This window comes from Trachurus trachurus, assembly GCF_905171665.1.
Source record: "Trachurus trachurus genome assembly, chromosome: 20".
Taxonomy (NCBI): Eukaryota; Metazoa; Chordata; class Actinopteri; order Carangiformes; family Carangidae; genus Trachurus; species Trachurus trachurus.
In genome coordinates, this window is record NC_139911.1 from 19736351 (window position 1) to 19754937 (window position 18587).

Here is an 18587-nt window from a genome sequence, read left to right on the forward strand (position 1 = left end):
GCATATAAAAATATCTGAGCTGGCGCATCTTGATTGATCGCAGGGCCACCAGAAATTTGTGATGTCAAAATGGGGTCACAAGCCAAAAAAGGTTGGGAACCACTGACCCCATGTCCAATGGGTCTGACTCCAGCCCCCAACGAACCTCCATGTAGAATCTCTATAGACGATGGATGGAAGGATGTATTTTGGTCCTGGCATTGACAGATCACATGTTATTGAACTGGACCCATGATGATTAGAAATGACAGTGCAGTTTTGTTACAGACAGTGGGGAAGAATCAAATGGATAAAAGGCTGCAACCAGCTGACACTCCATCATCTTAATTGAGTATTTCAACCTACTTGTTAAAGATGTGAGAGGTGATGCTTCACAAGAAATTAAAACAATCAGTGAACAATGGGACTCCTACTAGAGCTTCATTTGGAAATGGCTGGACTGTGAGCTTCACTGAGATCAACTGTTGCACTGAGACTCCTTGTGGCCCTAAGCTTTTATTTACAGCAGCAGGGAAAGCATTTCATCATAAGGAAAACAAGTGGGACATTTTGATGTATATAAAGATTTAATTTTCCAATTAGTAATACCAAAATCATGACATGATCAAGGACACGGTGAGTATAAAGATACTAAAGATTGAATAAAGAAACTATAGGCTGTTATAATTCACAGTTGAGTGTACAATTAACTTTAAGGACATAATTATCTCCCTGACTGCAGGTATTGATTTTAAAATCACACGTTACTGCTTTATTTGCTCTTCTGACTTGCCTCAGAGCAAAACACATAAACTGTTGTTGTTGTTGCTCAAGTGCTGGCACCAGAGCTCCCACTCAGCACAGCAGTGGCTGAGCAGACATCCCCATCTAGTGGACCAGCACCCCCAGATAATGATGTGAAGAAATGCTGCATAATCAATAGGCTTTAAACTGAGGCAGAAAACACTTTGGAGCTCTATTACAGTGTAATAAAAGTGAATGTGTTCCCCATCCCTGCAGCCTCAGGCTGACTGGGCCATTTAAAATGTCAGTTTTATGACCACATCTGCTTATACCTGGCATTTCTTTGATTTTTTTTCTATTGGAAATGAAAGAAGGCAGATAACATGATACATTCTGGAAAAAATAAATTATATAACGTTTGTAAATATTCTTAAAGGGATAGTTCAACAGTTTGACAAATTGGCCCAAAAAATCCCTATAGTTTTAAGAGTAGGTTTGTTACCTTTAATTGTCGGTGCAAGCTATTTTTTAGAGCGGCGGAGCAGAGTTGTGAGCTGCTCAGAGCGAAACTATGGAGGTTAATGGGATATCTTAGTTTCCCTAACCCTAAATACGCTCCCGTGGACAAGTTGTGACCTGCACATTCACCACACTATCAGATAATAACGGAACGTCACGAGACAGAGTTGTTTTCTAGGTAAATTCATGCAAAACCCTAACCCTTGCCAAAATGTTGAACTATCCCTTTAAGTCTCATTTAATTCATATTTATTTAAGTTGGCAATTTGTAAAAGATGAAATATTTCTACATAACTTTCAGGAAGGAGTCCTGTATCATACTCTCCACCTCCTCCACCAACACACTGTACTCTGCCTGACAAACAGTGTGTCCCCTCCTGCCACTTTCACTTTCCTTCAGGCATTTCATCATGTCTCTGTGCATCTCCGGCCTGGACGCGGTCGAGCCGAGCGTCTTCAGCTGCTCCACGGGATCGTCTGGGATATTTTGGATCTGTAAAGCTTTGAACACAGCAGGAGCAAATTTCCCATAGTGGGCGGTGGAACAAAGCACCACGGGGCAGGAACCGTCCTGCAGCCTGTCAGCCACGACTTTAGCCACGGCGGTGTGTGTGTCCATGACGTAGCCCGTTTGCGCGTGAACCTTCCGGATGGCGCCCAGGCAGTCGTCTTCGGAGCACCAGCCGGCCGCCACTTCCTGCTGTATCCTGCCAAGGAGAGGCTCAGGAACCTGAAAGTGCTGCTGTCCGTCTAAACGTGTGAACAGGTCCTTGACGAGGCGGCCGTCTCCGTCTGAGACGTGGTAGATAAACCTCTCCAGGTTGGAGGATTTCAGGATATCTATAGCCGGGGAGTGGGACAGCATCAGCGGTCTCCCTCGGAGATCGTACTCGCCTGTGGTGATAAAGTCTGTGATGATGCGGTTGTGGTTGGACGCACAGATGATTTTTCTTATCGGGATGCCCATTTGCTTGGCGTACGCGGCCGACATGGCGTTTCCAAAGTTACCAGTGGGGATGCAAACATCAATGGGCTCCCCGAACTTGATAACACCGTCCCTGCACAGATCCAGATAGGCCGAGGAGTGGTACACCACCTGCAAGAGGAATTAAAGTTAACAAAAATAAAAGTGCACTGCTGCCTGACAAAAACTTTATCCTAGGACATTACTTTTAAAGTAGAACTGCACTGGAACAAGCTGCATTTTGTTTTTCAGATAAAGGGAAAATGAATCAAAACAGATGGAAAACATTTAACAATGCCACAAGACCACATATTATATATCATAGTTCCACTGGAGGCAACGTATAGCTCACTATGTTGAGCAGGCGCCCCATACACAGAGGCTTTAGTCCTCACTGCAGCCGACCCCAGTTCGAATCCCCGGTGCTGCGAGTCATTCCCCCTCTCTCTCTCCCTATTTCCTGTGTCTCTATCCTATCAAAGGCAAAAAAGCCCCAAAAATACAAAAATAAAACATAAATAATACAGGATCAACATTTAGTGGCAGGAAACAGAAAACCTGACACAAGAACAAAACACTGAATTCCAAATTAAAGGAGGCTCAATGCAAAACAAAAAATCTTTTAGAATCATTTACTCCATTATTGTGACTAAAAATGTCAGTTCTTATAACACAGGTAACAGCATTCTGCCAGCTGCCACATTTGCATGTGAGATGCAAATTACTTTTTTAAACTTTGTTTCTACCCCAGAACTACACTTTTTACAGCTAAATTAAAACTGGATAACATTTAATTGATCAGTTTTTGTGGGTTGTAAAAATAAATCTTGGAAAACCTATATTTCTAGTCCTGACATATTACATTTTTTTTTTATGATTTGAATTTCTTCAATTTCAGGTTTCATGTTCTTCCTTCTACTGCAGCTATTTCCCTCATTTCCAAATTTCCAAAAATCCAAAGAAACCTGTTCCCTGCATCCTATAGTCATGGATCATGAACCCACCTGTGGCAGCAGCCGTGCCCAGTTGATGGAGTTGGCGGTGCTGAGGACGGTGCCGTACTCCACGGCGAGGTGACCCGTCAGCCCGGACTCTCCAAACATCCTCTTGATGGTTCTCTGACAGAAGTCGAAGTCTGACAGGACGCTGGCGGCCTTGGCGTTGCCCTCTTTGTAGCTGGTCATCTGGAGCTTCTGAATCTCGCTCACCCCTTCCTCTGGGAAAAACACCAGCACGCCGGTCCTGTGTCTATCAGCCTCGCTGAGAGCGCCGAAGCCACTGAGCACCGCGCTGCCCGTGTCTCCGGACGTGGCCACCAGGATGAGGTAGTTGCACATGGGTGGGAGGCAGTGGGCGAAGAGCTGGGGCATCAGCTGCAAAGCCAGGTCTTTGAAGGAGGCGGTGGGGCCGTGAAACAGCTCCTGAACATACTGATTATGTTGGAGATGTTTCACAGGGGCGACCGCCTCACTAGAAAAGTTTGAACCGTACGCCTTGAACACCATTGTTCTGAGATCTAGAGCACAAACATCCAGCGGGTGGATGCACTTCTCAAGTAAAACTAATGCTCGCTCTGGGTACGACATGTCGGCCAGTCTCAGCCACTCACGGGCGTCGATCTTTGGGAAGCCGTTTTTGGGAACATAGAGGCCTCCGTCTGTGGCCAGACCCTCCACAACCACATCACTGAAGGATGTGTTCTGATTGGATGACCCTGCGTCCTCACACCTGGTTGACACAAAGCTCTCTGCAGTATGCCTTTCATACCTCTCCACAGCTTTCAGCACCTTCTCTGCTACTTCGTCCACCGTGTCTCCCGTTCCACACAGCACACGCACGTCAAACCATTTCTCATAAAACTGCTTCCTGTACTGCAGAATGTCCCTCATGGATACCCCTGCCTCCTGGCCCACTATCCTGTTCACCTTCATCCTGGTGAGTCTCTGTATGATGTCCTCGCGGTCCACGTCCAGGTAGACGACCAGCCCGGTGGCTGTGACGTGCTGCATCGCCTCAGCATGGAGAGGGTTGGAGCCTGTCAGGGAAACAACACAGCCAGAGGCGGAGAAGTTACACAAAGCATGGCCTTCCTCCTCAAGGAAACGCTCCCCGCCGACTGATGCCAGTTTGGCGGCAACGGGCATCTTCCATGTTGTCTCCAAGACGTCATCATCAACATCAATGACAGGCAGTCCCAGTCTGTGGGCCACTATCCTCCCCACGGTGGTCTTCCCAGCTCCAGGAGGGCCCATGAGCAGGATGTTCCTGCCACCCAGTGGTCCGGCTCTGGTGGAAACCCATGATGTTGATGTTTGCAAGTGACTCAGGTAACACCTCACAGCTCTTAGTGAAAGCCTACTTGCATTCAGTAAACCCATTTAGGAGTCTTATGGCACAGCCCTGTCTTCTGTAAAGAGAAAAACAAAGTTACAGGGTGATCTACAATAAATCATCCAATAAATCAGTATAATTTAAGTGTTGGCAGTAGGTATGTATCAGGTTTTGCTCCAACAGTATTTCGTTGTAAATGCACAGTACAGCAAAGATCTGTATTGTAAATGTCTCAAGCTGCAACTTTAGTTGCGTTCTGCAGGCAGGACACGTGAATAAATAACCTGTCACCATACGTTTAAATAAGCTTAGGATTATTGAACACTCACGTAAAATCGAGAATTTCCTCACTCAACTCGATTATGAATATGTCAGTAAGTTTGTGTTAACCACATGGCTGCCTTTTACGGTGAAGACCACTACATGTCAGGTCAGTCTGCAGCTCTGCAGGAACACAAACAACTACGGCCAGCCTGGAGGGACAAAATTGATGTCATTCAAGGGACGTACGGTGGGAAGCGAAAGAAAATGCCACATCTCGTTGCATAGAGAAGAATTCAAGTAAATAAAAAGTATGTGGTGTTTTGTTCACTTTGCATCGATCGAATTAAATAAATATTAATTAAAAGCAGTTTCAAACAAACCACATCTCAAAACCTCCCAATCGCTCTGCCTCCCAGTACGGGTGACGAAATGCTGCGTTCAGGTACGCAGTAGAACCTCGTAATTTAGTCCACTGATATAATTAAGCACATCACGAGGCATATTCATAAAAATAAATTGAAGACACGACAAAATATATAATCTGTTTTGATAGCAGCTGGTTTGTAGAGAATGTATGATATGGCAGAATAAAAGAAACTAATATGGTGTCGTCGTGTCGAAGTTAAATCGGTCGTGGGGGGCGACCGAGACAGTATGAAAAAGGGGGGTGACTCAAAAAATGCGGCAACTCAATTTCATTTGAAGAGTTGCCTAGCAACTAGCCAGTAGCATGTTGTCAAAAAAATTTAGTCTGTCCCCAAAGATTTCCAGCTAATGTTAGCTCAGCAGCTAAGTAAGTTTAGTTTAGCGAGTCAATACCTGAATTTAATTCACGGTGTCACCAGTCTTTTATCAATATTTAATTCTCGGTCTGCTCCAACATGTTTGACGGTCTCGAGAGCGTCTACAACCATCTGCCCAAGGAAGTGGTTCATATTGAAAAGCCTCCGAGGTTTGTGTGCAGCTGTGGTTTGGTCAAGTGATGTTAGATGCACCACCACATAGCCTAAGTTACTAGTTAATGAGCACTTAAAATATCGTAAGAGTTGCTAAAAGAGTGGACTGAAAATAAGAAAGAAATTGGACCAGACATAGATCTTTAAACAGTCCTCATTCAGTGAAGTGTCAGCTATTCTAATGATTGTTTTCATTATAAGATTAGGCTATTTGATAATGAAAAAAAGTGTTTACATTACAAATCCTGCATAACGTGAAGTCTAAGACAATTTGAAAGAAGACACCAACTTTTCAATTAGTTTGTACTGTTTATTGTTTACTTGAAGCTCTGCTACTTCTGTCTTACACCTGACATGGTTTATGTGATAGTTATGCAACAGGAGAGGGGCTAAAAAAAATTGTGTGTAAGGAGACATATGATTTTCTGTTTTATTTTTAAGTATCATAAATGGTTTTAAAATAAAGTGACCGTACTACTCTGCTGCCTCTTTAGGTATATGTCCAAGTTTCGACCGGAAGTTGCTCTTAAGAATAAGTCAAACAAGGATGCAATGAGAACAATGGGACCTGCAAAAGTAGAGTTGCCATCCCCAGAAAAATACCTCAAGAAGCATGCAAAAGAGCCCAAACTGCCTGAAAGTGAGTGCTTTTCTACTGACAATATGATTGGTACAGTATGTGGGTGTGCATTCAGTAGTACTTGTCTTACATGCTCAATTCATTTTTTTTTTACCTTCATATTTATGTTTTCGCAGGACCACGGTGCTCAATGGAGGGTCCTCACATCTACACTGTGAAGAACGCTGATCCAGCTGATCTAGCTGATCCAGCTGTTCCAGCTGTTCCTGCAGGGACAGATGACCCACCTATGATCACTCATACTAAAGGAGACTTCATAGAGACAACTACATTGGTTCCAAACAAGCCACAGCCAACCTGTGTGGACAGCAACACGGGACACAGGCAGCCCCTTGAAAATTCAGGACTTGTCCCCAAATACATCAAGAAAAGGGTAAGAAAAGTGTGAAACATACATTTTAAAATCAACTGCCATGAATGCCAAGGCAAGATTATAAGTAGCACATACAGGAAACAACAATAAATTCCTCTCTTCGTTGAGAAAATGATCAATCATTATTACTAGACTTCATGTTTCAATAAGACTATTGGGAACATAATCAAAAGTTGCCATTTTCTGTCCACAGGATTATGGAAAAGTGCCCAAATACATTCAGGAGCGCCGTGAAATAGAGCAGAGGTTTGAGGAGGAGTATAACAAGTATGTGAAAGAAATGCAACAGGATCCCAACACACAGCTGTCTGAAGAAGAGCATAAAGTCCTCCTGGAGGTAACTGAACACATGGCTGCATGGTGGCAGTTCTGTCCCTGCATGCTGTTTAGACTACAAAGGCCTTGAAACCTGATATATGGATTATCAAGATGACTTAATTGAGGCACTGACTGGCTTCCCTCTCTTGGTCCGTTATCCAGGGCCTGAAGCAGAACTGGGGTAAGCTGCACCATGAGTACCAGGGCCTCCCCCTCATCATTGACACCATGAGAGCCAAATCCTACAAACAGTGGCTGGAAGGAGCCATGAAGCAGCTGGAGCAGGACATCAGCCTCTTTGAGAGGTTCAAAACAATCGAGATAGCCGACGACTAGGTTATAAAGAGACTACTGGCAATTTACCTTTAGGAATATTAACATTTAAGCATCATTTTGTCAGAATAAAACTCCCAGCATAGGAAATGAACTAAATATTTGTTGTCAATTTGTTTCATTCTCCCCCAGTGGCTTGTGATGCGGCCACATGCCAACATAGCATCACATGAAACTGATTATCCCTGTAATTTTCTGTGACTAAAACAACGCTGTCCTTTTACGCAAATGACTTAAGCATGACCCCACAGGCCTTGTGGCTGACCAGGACTTATTTGCACAAGTTTCTGTTTTTGCTTCCCCCTCATCTTGTATTTTGAATGGTCGCTCGGAGAGACGGCAACATAACGGTAAGAAATGCTTTGACCTTAACAGATTAGAAATGTTGCACAGCAGGGGATGTTCATCTGCAGACTGAGATTGCAGTGAATGAGTCATGTTTCAACTAGCCTGAACGTCATGTAGTTTTTATTCTGCACCTTCTCAGAGGACGATGGAGATGTAGTTTATGTACATTCATTTGTTCTGTTTATTCCACTGAAGGGCACTGATAGCTGTATCTTATCTCAATCCTTTACCCTTGTAACAACCAGCACTTTCACATCAACACTACTCCAGATGGACAACGCAGTGAAGCAAAGAGGAATTGTGGTACGTTCAACATGAAGACTAGTTTGTAAAAAAATATCTTGTGTAATGTTCAGAAGTTAAGGTCATGTTTTTATATTTTGTGCCACAGTCCATGGTCAAGGTAAACTTAATATTTTGCCATAATTTGTGCAGCTGTTGTAGAAAGAAAGATAACATTTGAAGAAGAAGTGGCTACACTTTGTTGCCCTGATGCTATAGGATGTCTCCTAACATTTCCAATTTTCAAGGATTACATGTAATGGTCATGATTATTTTCATTTTGCACCTCTTGAATAGAATGTAGTGAAAATGAGTGCTGTTTCATGTTAAAAATGACATAACACATCTGTGCCTAACTGTGAGTTGTGTGTCCCAGATAAAAGATGACTGGCCAGGTTACAGTCTGGACCTGTTCACCTACCCAGAACACTACCATGAGGACATAGAGAGTGTTTACATTCCACATGGGGTCATCATGAACAGGTAAAAAGTTAAACACACAGCAGAGTGGGCACTTCATTATTTTCTGGTCATTTGTATTCGTCCTGATGTCTCTGTCTCCTGCAGGACGGAGCGTCTGGCGGGCTACATCATGGACGACTTTGGGGGCAACAACATCATGGTGCTGTGCGTCCTGAAGGGGGGCTACAAGTTCTGTGCAGATCTAGTGGAGTTCATCAAAATTCTTGGCCGCAACACCAACAACTACCTGGAGACACGAGTGGAGTTCATCCGTCTGAAGAGCTACCTGGTAGGTCAACTACATCATACATGGAAACAAGTCGGTAAGTAGTATCTTAGGTTCTTGCACATCAGACATTAAGCAGCTGACCTCCAATGAAACATGACTCATCACATTTATTTCAGCAGCACCTGGTATTGCAAGTATTTAAAGGTCCAGTGTGTAATATTTGTCAAGGTTTATTGGCAAAATCTGAATATACCACCAATACAGTAATTGTATAAGTGTATAATCGCTATAGAATAAAATCTGTTTGGTTTTCATAGCCTTATAATTCTTCTTTTACGGTATATATACATACAGCAAGGGTCTTGCTTAGAGAGTGTCGCCATCTTGCGCCGCCATGTTTGTACGGAATGGAAAATCCAGCCAACCAGAGAGCACGTTTCAAGAGTTTCACGCTCATAAATAAACAATAGAATTATTTATGCTAGATGTCACTGTTTTCCCCTCATTTTACACACTGGACCTTTAAGTCAGTGATCATGATCTCCTTTGTCCCCACACAGCGCAATTCATCCTCCATCTTTATCCAAATATTTTGCAAATATGTCAAAAATATATTTAAAAAAAAGATATGGAACAATTAATCAGTTAATTAAATGAATAATAATAAAAAAAAGATTAATTGTTTCACTATTTCTTGAGCTAAAATACATTTACTGGTTCCAGCTTTTTTAAATGTTAAGATAGTGTAATTGCTTGACATCAATATTTTCATCATTTTTAAGCAAGACAAATGATTAATCAATATAATGAAATGAAACAATCCTTAGTTACTGCCATAAAACAATGCACCAAAGACACTTAAACATCCCTTTTGTAAATCCGGGGTGTGTCTGACTTTTAGCTCGGCCACCAGATGTCTCTCTTGTTTCTGTTTAGTGAGGAGACTCAGGCAGGACACCTCAAGGACGATCGACTGTGGAGAAACCGCAGAGCTCAGATCATGACAACACCAGCTCTGTAATTGGTTTAATGTTTCTTTCCAAGAGAAACAGCATATGACACAGTCTAACACCTGGAATCTATAAACTGAGGAATTAACTTTGGGATTCCTACAACGCTTAGTGTTTACAGTGACATCACTTTGCAATTGTCACCACCGTCACTTGATAGACAGAGTGATGTAGTTTGGCACAGCGCAAATCCATCTGATTTATATTACTCTGCATGTGGTCACAGTCCTGCTGCTCTCACATTTAAAGGCAAGATTCACTTTTCCTTTTTTTTTCAGAATTGGCTCTTAGTGAGGTTGAAGTACCCACAAGAACAGCATACATTCAACTATAGATTGTTTCTAGTCTTCCTGGATCAAACTGATCTCATATAATAATGTCACATTGTTTATTTAAAGGCAAATAGCTTAATTCCCCAAATGTGCAAGGTAAACTTACTGGATGTTGACAGGGCTACACAAGTTGTTCAATACAACTTTATTTATCTGTGTAAGGGCAAATTGATGCAGCAGCTCACCAGCCAGATAAACAGAAACAAACACACAAGTGAAAAAAGATATTGAAAGAAACACATGCGCATAGAGCTTGAAACAAACACAAATCATCAATATTACATCAACAAACAACATAGCAGCATTCAGCAGTTGTCATTACTCCACTGGACGACAGTGTAGCAATGATGACACTGTTAGTCAGTCTCACGGGTCATGATGGAGTCATGTGACCCGCCCCCGGGGCTGGAACCTCATCCATGTCACTGTTCCTCTTGCCCAAGTGATGCATCTGTAGCCAACTGAATCCCACTTCAAAGCCGTCGCTCTTCAAAGCCTGGCCTCCTGCGGGGACAGACTGGGCCTGGCTCTGCTTATGTTAAGGACAATATTTTACATTCAATGATAAGTCTGCCTTTGTGAATTTGTCTTTTGAATTAATGCTGCAAATAGTTCTGTCATGAATATCCTACAGTAAATCCAAATTATGGAGAAACCCCTAGAATCAGATACAACATGTTCTTAAGAAAACATCAAACACCATTTATCAACAAGCTCCTGAATCTGACAGAGCTCTTCTTGTGACCCATGGTTGCTGCAAAGCAACTGTGCATTAAAAAAGTACAAATTTAACAATGTCTCCATATGATTGAATTGAAAATGATTGCGTAATAGGACACATATTTACATTATTGTCTTCTTCTTCCCAGAATGACCACTCAACAGAGGACCTGCACATCATAGGAAGCAGGGATCTGTCTATTCTGCGTGGAAAGGTGTGTTTGGGAAGTTTGTCTTTTATCTTACAGGGTAGTGTTCATTTATAATCAGGTTCAGCGAGGAGAAACTACCTTGTCCTCAAGAGGGAGCTGTCACTCAAACTGGGTGGTGGTGAACACAACAACCAGAGTTTGTATATTTGAATACCCCGAGTTTATTGCAAGTACAAGCACAAACAATTACATGCTTGTGTGCCAATATGCAAATCTGACACAAATATGTTTTTACTGTCCCAAACTCGCCTTCAGACCAGAACACACTCCTTAAACTTCAACTCTTGGAGCTTTTCCCCCCTCACAATCATCGTCTTTGTGCGCATTTCGTGAGTGTCACTTTGTTTAAGTGGTTTGCCCTTCACCAGCACGGCCATGAATCAGACACTTGAGGCAAACGAATGTTCCCAGCAGGCAGATTTACTGACTGTTCATCCCCGTTGAGGACTGGGGGAGTCTGCAGGCGCAAGGCAGGAATCATCCCTCCTCACTACATTATTCTCTGAGATAGGCATGAGACAGAGACTTCACTTACTCAGCTAATATGCCCACACGCGTTTACTTAAAAAAAAAAAAAAAGGCTGATGTTGAATTGTCTCAACTGAGCTGTCAGTTTGCGCTGTTAGCCGAGATGCATTTTCACTGTGGGTAAAAAGGTCAGAGTGAAAAAAAACAAAAAAAACACAGAGGCTGACAGGCACCTTGCACGGAAATAATGCATCACTCCACTTTGCCTGCATCATTCGACACTCTTGTTACAGTCTCTCAATTTGATGGTAATATCAAACCTCCCACAAAGTCCCATATTTTATCAAAAAAAAAAAATCCAGAACTGTTGTTGAGTCACAGCTGGTATAACGGTATTGATACATCCGTTAAAATGTATCAATCTGCACCATAATTACGGCAACATAATGACAGCATAGGCAAGGCAAGGCAAGGCAAGGCAATTTTATTTGTATAGCCCGTTTTTACAAACAGTTTGTCTCAAAGGGCTTTACATAGCATCATAACAACATCCTCTAGAGAAAGTCAGTGTGAGGTTGAAGACTGAGGTGGCATGGACGGGCTCTCTGGTTTCCCCAGGGGTTATAATGGTAACCTGAGGAGTTGAGTTTCAAGTCGGCACAGTCATAAATTTAAAATGGTGAGTGAACTGAAAAGGATTTGGAGCCACTGGAGCCTGGGTGACAGCTCCCTAGAAAAGAAAGCTACAGTACAAGTTCATATTCAAAAAGAAATAACAATTTGTCGTTGTTGTTGCTGGTTTTATTAAATGACAGTTCATTACAGTTGTTTAAAGGGATACTTCACCCAAAATCAATCAATAATTCACAAATTTTCTACTCAAAGTCATGCCAAGGAAGGGTTTGGAGAACATTCGGAGTCATCAAAACACTTTTGGAGTTCCAGGGGGGGTCTGGCTGGCAAGGGGTTTTACATATAATGGCGGCAGATAGTGCTCACTTTTGAATCATCCAAAACACACACTATGAAACATCCAAATACCTCCATACTGCTCGTCCGTACTGACCCAAGTGTCCTGAAGCCGCGTCATGAAAAAGTTGTTCGGAAAAAAAATATTTGATCTTTGTTTTTAGCCTTGTAGTAGTAGTAACTCCGAAAGTTCTCCAAACCCTTCCTTGGCATGACGGTGAGTAGATGATTGGTGAATTATCGATATTGGGTGAAGTATCCCTTTATCAGGATTATCAGGGTATTCACACCCATGTCCTCCTGATAATGAGCTGTAACCAAATTCTTGTTGTAAAACTAGTGACTTTTGCTTCATGCCTGTTAGCATCTTTTAGCATGGTAGCACCCTGAACTGAGGTGGTAAACAATGTTATATGTCAGCATGTTAGCATTGTCTTTGTGAGCATGTTAGTCTACACTTTGAAGCCACCTTTACAGAGCTATAAATCCATTAGCTCATTCGCACCGGAGCAAACAAACTGAAGGTGTGAAAACGCCCTCAGTCTTGACTCTCTCAACACCGTCTTAGCTCCATGACAAAGTAGTAGAAAAGTTTTTTTTGCAGGGTTGATGATAGAGCCACAAAAATCACATGAATCCCATAATTCAAGGATCCTGGGAGAACTATAAAATCCCAAACAATGCTTCAAATAATTTCCAGTGGATGTTTGCTGTCCAGCTGGCTGAAAGGGATGTTTACAGTTTGTAGCATGCAGTAGGACAGGTCAGTTATCTTTCCCTCCGTCTACTCTCCTGGAGTGTTATGTAACAGCGTTACAGGTGTAGACCGGGAGCCTTGGCCGGGCGCCTGCATTCTCTCCGATCGCTCTCTCCAAACCATAGATACTCTGCACCGGCCTCACAAAGAGCCCCACACACGCTGCCAACAGGAACAAGGAGCCACTTGAAACCGTGCAGCAGGGAAAGTGTGCAACACCCGGATACTTAGAAGTGACTTTCGCTCACTGTAGACACAGATGTTCATTACTGTGGAGGACAGAATGAGTTGTGTTGTTGTTGTTGTTAAGGCATTGAAGATAATGCCAACATTGTTGCTATAGATACCATCTCTAAGAAATGTAAATTTCACAGAAACACCCGGCCTTTATTTTCACTCAGTGTTATAATTCAAAGGTGATGTTTTACTAATGTGTTTTTCTGTTCTTCTTTTTTTTTCACATGTTACCAAGTGTGTGCTCATTGTTGAGGTAAGTGTCGAGTGCAAATAATCTTCCTCCCGTCTGCTCTGACTTGCAGTGCAGTTTCTTTTTTTAAACTGAATTAATCGTGTCAAGCATGTACTTCAAATTTCCGCCTTGTTTGATGCCTTTGACGTATTTTGTTTGAACTTCTTTTAGTCTTTTTTAAGTAATTAAAAAGCCATTGTGTTTGTCAGGATCATGTCTCTTTGTCTTCTGCTCTACAAATGGACAAAAAGACCAAAGCATTTTCTCTCGAGGTCATATTTCAGTTGTAAAAGTTGAGCATGTTAGCACACTATTACAAGCTGTGTTTACTCTTAGAACATGCTGTCAAATCCTCAAATAAATGAATCATGCCAGTGTTTACTTTAATAATTAAAGAACTGCTCCAGGAATGAACAAATACGTCTTTAATCCTCGTGTCATGGGGAATGTTCAGTGTTACGTGATATAAAGAGTGGAAATTGACTCTGTTTATAGAAAATCAACACTAGACAGAAAACAAATTTAATCCAGTTAATAGTATGAGAGTTGACTCATAATGTATTTACTCTACAAAGAGAGCGTTTAATCCAAAACGTTGTAAAAGATCTGAATATCTCAGTGTCATTTTCCTCCTCAAACATCCCGCGTCCCTCCCTCTTCATCTCTCCCCTTTCCCTTTGCTCTTCCCTTCCCTTAGGCCATAGTTGACACAGGAAAGACCATGAAGGCTCTTCTGAAGCATGTGGAGACCTTTGAACCCAAGATGGTCAAGGTCGCAGGGTGAGCCAGTGATTCAATCATCTGTGTTTTTCCCCACCAGTGGAAATGCCAAGCATGTGACGAACGCTATAGAAGAAGATATCACTGGTCCACAGTCACTATCTTGTGTCCGTGGGCAGTTTCCATGCACTCCTGAAATCACAGACATGAGATAAACATCTTTCCTCACACACGGCTTGTGTTGAAAGTTATTTCCTCTTTTACTGTGGATGTGACACAGTGTAAGTCTAAGCATATGTCGAGTGCCATCTTTGGATTTTGGTGCGTATGTATTTAGAATTAAGATAAATAGAAACATACTTTTTAAATAAATACTAGAGATAAGAGTTTTACTCCATCATCCTGTGGTGTAACTCTGGGAGAAATGAACCTTTAATTGAACATTTGTTTGTGTTTTAGTCTGCTGGTGAAGAGAGTCCCAAACATGGCTGAGTGTCTGATGGACTGTAAGTACTCCTGACTTTAATCACACAGATTTATTTTAAAGGGATAGTTCAAGATTTTGGCAAATTTGCCTTAAATTATTGGTGCATGTTGTTTTGAGATCTGCGGGGCAGAGACGTGAGCTGCTCAGTGAACACAATGGAGGTGAACAGTACAGGTCCCCTGGCTGTCTGTCATCAAACTCATCAAATACACAATCCAACAACTCCAAAATGCACTTGTGGACAAGTTGTGACATGCACATTCACCACACTATGAAATAATCATGTATAATTATGTAACATACTCGGAACTACAGTACTTGCGCTTTTGAAATCACTCCACCCAGCAGCTGTGTCTGGAATGTAGTTTGCCTCAAAAACAACTGTCTTGTAATGTTACATGATTATTTCATAGTGTGGTGAATGTGCAGGTCACAACTTCTCCACAAGAGCGTTGTGGTGTTGTTGGATTGTGTATTTGACGTGTTTTGAGGGAAAGGAGACCTGTACAGTTTACCTCCATTGTGTTTGCCAAGCAGCTCACGTCTCTGCCCCGCAGATCTCAAAACAACATGCACTGATAATTAAAGGTAATGAACCTACTCCTATCACATAGGGATTATGGCAATAGGCAAATTTGCCAAAATGTTGAACTATCCTTTTAAAGTATAATTGTTTTTCACTGTAATGCAATTGTTGCATCACTACAGTGAATCATCTTTGTTTTTGTGATGTTACTCAAAGCCGATGTGATTTCTTAGCAACACATTTGTTTTTTCATTATCAAAGGAGCTATTTGTGAGTTTAGGCTGTGTAGATAGCATTAGTATTAATAGCTGTTTACTGATAATTCATTATCAAACTTAATTCCTTTACACACCATGGGCTGTCTCCAGTGGTGGAAAACAACATTGTTGTCCTGTGGGTGGATGTGGCAAGGGGAGTTGTTAGAAGAGATTTGGGTGTTTGCTCTGTTTCTATCATGCTCCCATGAGGAAAGTCTACAAACTACACTGAACTAATAATGTGAAATGTATAAATACAAAGTTCCAAGATTATAACTGCTGCATGGGAAGCATTGCTAAAGCAGCCATCTATTCTTGAAGTAAAGTTGTAAAACACTGATCTATTTGAGCTTCAATTTGTATTGAATTCTGCATTTTATGTTACTTGTTCTGTGTTTTCTCTGACAGATGTTGGATTTGAAATCCCCAACCGCTTTGTGGTCGGTTATGCCCTGGACTACAACGAATACTTCCGTGACCTGAATGTAAGTGAGCGAGGCTGCGGACACTGCTGCTGCACACACACCCCACATGACCTTTTGAATAGCTAAGAGAAAAAGGATGAAAGAGACAGGAGGGGGAGAGTAAACACAGACAAATCAAAGAGACGCACTCCTCTGCCCTGAAACCTAAACTCACCCACTAGGTATCCTCCCTGCCTGAGGAGACTTTACATGTAGGAAAAGCAGCTCTAATCTGTGCAGGTGGTTTCTGTGAGTGTGTGAAAGGGGGGGAATGGGTGTAGTAGTGTGTACCCAAAACAATATCATACAGAGCTGTACTCAGTGTTGGGTCGGCTCTGTAAAGAACTTTGTAAGTGCTTGTCACGTTTTCTCATAACATTTACTTAATAATAACCAAGTAGCTGACAATACACAGGGCAATTTATCATTTTACCCCATGCAGTGTGTCATAGTGGAAGACAACTCATCTTGGCACCCAGGATGTTACACGAAGCCTCCAGGCAGAACTAGCACATCAGTATTTTTAGCCCTGCTACAGTATGAGCGTGGCTCTATGGGTGCCACTGCTTTGGTCAAGACTGAAATGTCTCATGACCTCTTGTATGGATGGATGGACATGGGATTTTGTGAAAATGAAACCTTATCACAAGAAATGAGTGTCTCTTAGCATCCAGTCTTCATTTTGTATTATCATTTGGCCAATTATTTTGAATTGCCTAATTCCCTGTTTAAAGGGGAATTCTGCAAGTATGGTCGCTTTTCTGTTGTTTTGCTAAACCTCCTCCTGGCCACATGCATGGATGCGCAAGCCAGCAGGAAAGCAATCAATAGAGCGGTACATTACGTTATATATACGATGTGTAGATTTGTGCAGTCGTATCTGTCATAAACAAGAAATTACGGGTTACGGGGTGCCGCAGAGACGAGAGCTTGGACACTGGGGTGGCGGCCCCCATCTTGGCCAGTTGTTTTTCACACAAGAGACGCTACATGGAAGACAGGGAGCCTCCATTCTCCCTGTTACAAGTTACAAGTCATTTATTAAACCATCACAATTACTCTGAAGCTGTTTAATTAAGGTAAAAATCCTGCATAGTTCCTCTACTACTGACAGCCCCATCAGCTCCAGTTGTAGTTAGCATTATCATTGTCAGAATGTTAGCATTATGTTAGCATTCCACTCAAATCACTCTCACTGCAGCATGAATGCAGATCCTGGTCTTGTTTTGCGTCCTCTTAATCCACAACTCTCATGACGCCACGGTTGTTGGTCGTCGGTCGACATTCTCAGAAGTCACTCTCCGGCCCTTATCGCCTGATCTTTTTTTGCACATTGATTATAGCGGAGAAAAAACTGCAGACCGACCTATAAATGTCACGAGTTCAAGGTGTAGTCAGCATTTCTAACATTTTTTTTCAGTTGAGTCACTTGAATTGTAGGCATCTGCCACACTGAATAAATTATGTCCAGCGTAAACAACACAAAAGCTACTACTATCAACCATAATATTTTGTTTTTTTCTTCTATTTTCATTGTGCAAAAAAAAAAAATCATAGGCTACTCCTTTTTCATCTGGAGAGCATGTCTGACTACTCTTTTGGTTATTTTTCTTCTGACCGCTTCGCTGGTCCTTTAAACAATCCTACTCCTCTACAAGCTTTGGGTCAGGAGTGCAACCTTTCCTCTGCTTTTTCCTCGTCGCACCCCTTTATTTCAAGCCATATTTCTATCAGTCTGAAATTAGTGAGTGCAAACCCATGTGAACTCTGTCATTTTTATATCTGCAGAGACTTGACCTCAGATTTACCTCCAGGCAGAGTTAAAGCTTCCCCTCTTATCGCTGCTCATTCTACACAAGAAATATGAGTTGAACCCCTGGTACACCCAAAGTTAGATTAATGGAAGTGTCATATCTTTGTAGATTACCTTCCGTGCTTTCATATTATTGCAAAGTTCATATTTCCATAGTCTAGCTATATACTGTAGCATTTTAAAGTTCTCAGGACATGCTGAGATTTCCCACAGGACAGGGTGACCTTAAACACATATTTTTGACATTGTCATGCAACATTTTCAGAGGAGATTGATAGATGATGCAGATTTACCGTTGTATAACACAAGCTAATATTTCTTTCTCTTACCTCTTTTTCTTTCAGCATATCTGTGTTATCAGCAAGACTGGAAAGATGAAGTACAAAGTGTGAGAGGAATTAAAACCATAATTTATGCCCAGTTTTACATTAGCAGCAAAGAACTGCCTGTGCTGTGTGTCATCTTCAACATGCCAAGGTTCACTTTGACATGTCTTTAATCTATTTGTGTGTTTTGTGTGCTAAACGTAAGGGAACATTTTGTATCTTCAAGCAGTCAACCCAAATATCTGGAAGGACTTTTTTTTTTTAAATGTCCTTAAATGTAAAAATACTTATTTCATTGTGTGTTCCCTCATTATT

At 41.8% G+C, this 18587-nt stretch overlaps 3 protein-coding genes across 3 annotated transcripts; 2 read left to right on the plus strand and 1 right to left on the minus strand.

The window, feature by feature from the left end:
- Positions 1 to 565: 565 nt before the first annotated feature.
- Positions 566 to 4978, minus strand: thnsl1 (threonine synthase like 1). Its single transcript, XM_083995099.1, has 3 exons — positions 4867 to 4978; positions 3211 to 4613; positions 566 to 2338 (listed from the first exon to the last, which is right to left on the minus strand). The coding sequence occupies exons 2-3, from the start codon at positions 4582 to 4584 to the stop codon at positions 1529 to 1531; spliced, it is 2184 nt and encodes a 727-aa protein (XP_083851225.1). The 5' UTR covers positions 4585 to 4613; positions 4867 to 4978; the 3' UTR covers positions 566 to 1528.
- A 704-nt stretch (positions 4979 to 5682) lies between these two features.
- Positions 5683 to 7424, plus strand: enkur (enkurin, TRPC channel interacting protein; the record flags this gene model as incomplete). Its single annotated transcript, XM_083995295.1, has 5 exons — positions 5683 to 5753; positions 6252 to 6397; positions 6514 to 6770; positions 6964 to 7107; positions 7251 to 7424. The coding sequence occupies 5 exons, from the start codon at positions 5683 to 5685 to the stop codon at positions 7422 to 7424; spliced, it is 792 nt and encodes a 263-aa protein (XP_083851421.1).
- A 490-nt stretch (positions 7425 to 7914) lies between these two features.
- On the plus strand, positions 7915 to 18338 carry prtfdc1a (phosphoribosyl transferase domain containing 1a; the record flags this gene model as incomplete). The annotated part of the gene is made up of 10 exons (XM_083995296.1): positions 7915 to 7922; positions 8015 to 8072; positions 8428 to 8534; positions 8619 to 8802; positions 10954 to 11019; positions 13683 to 13700; positions 14377 to 14459; positions 14859 to 14905; positions 16078 to 16154; positions 18291 to 18338. 10 exons carry the CDS (start codon positions 7915 to 7917, stop codon positions 18336 to 18338), a joined length of 696 nt encoding a protein of 231 aa, XP_083851422.1.
- Between the last annotated feature and the right edge of the window lie 249 nt (positions 18339 to 18587).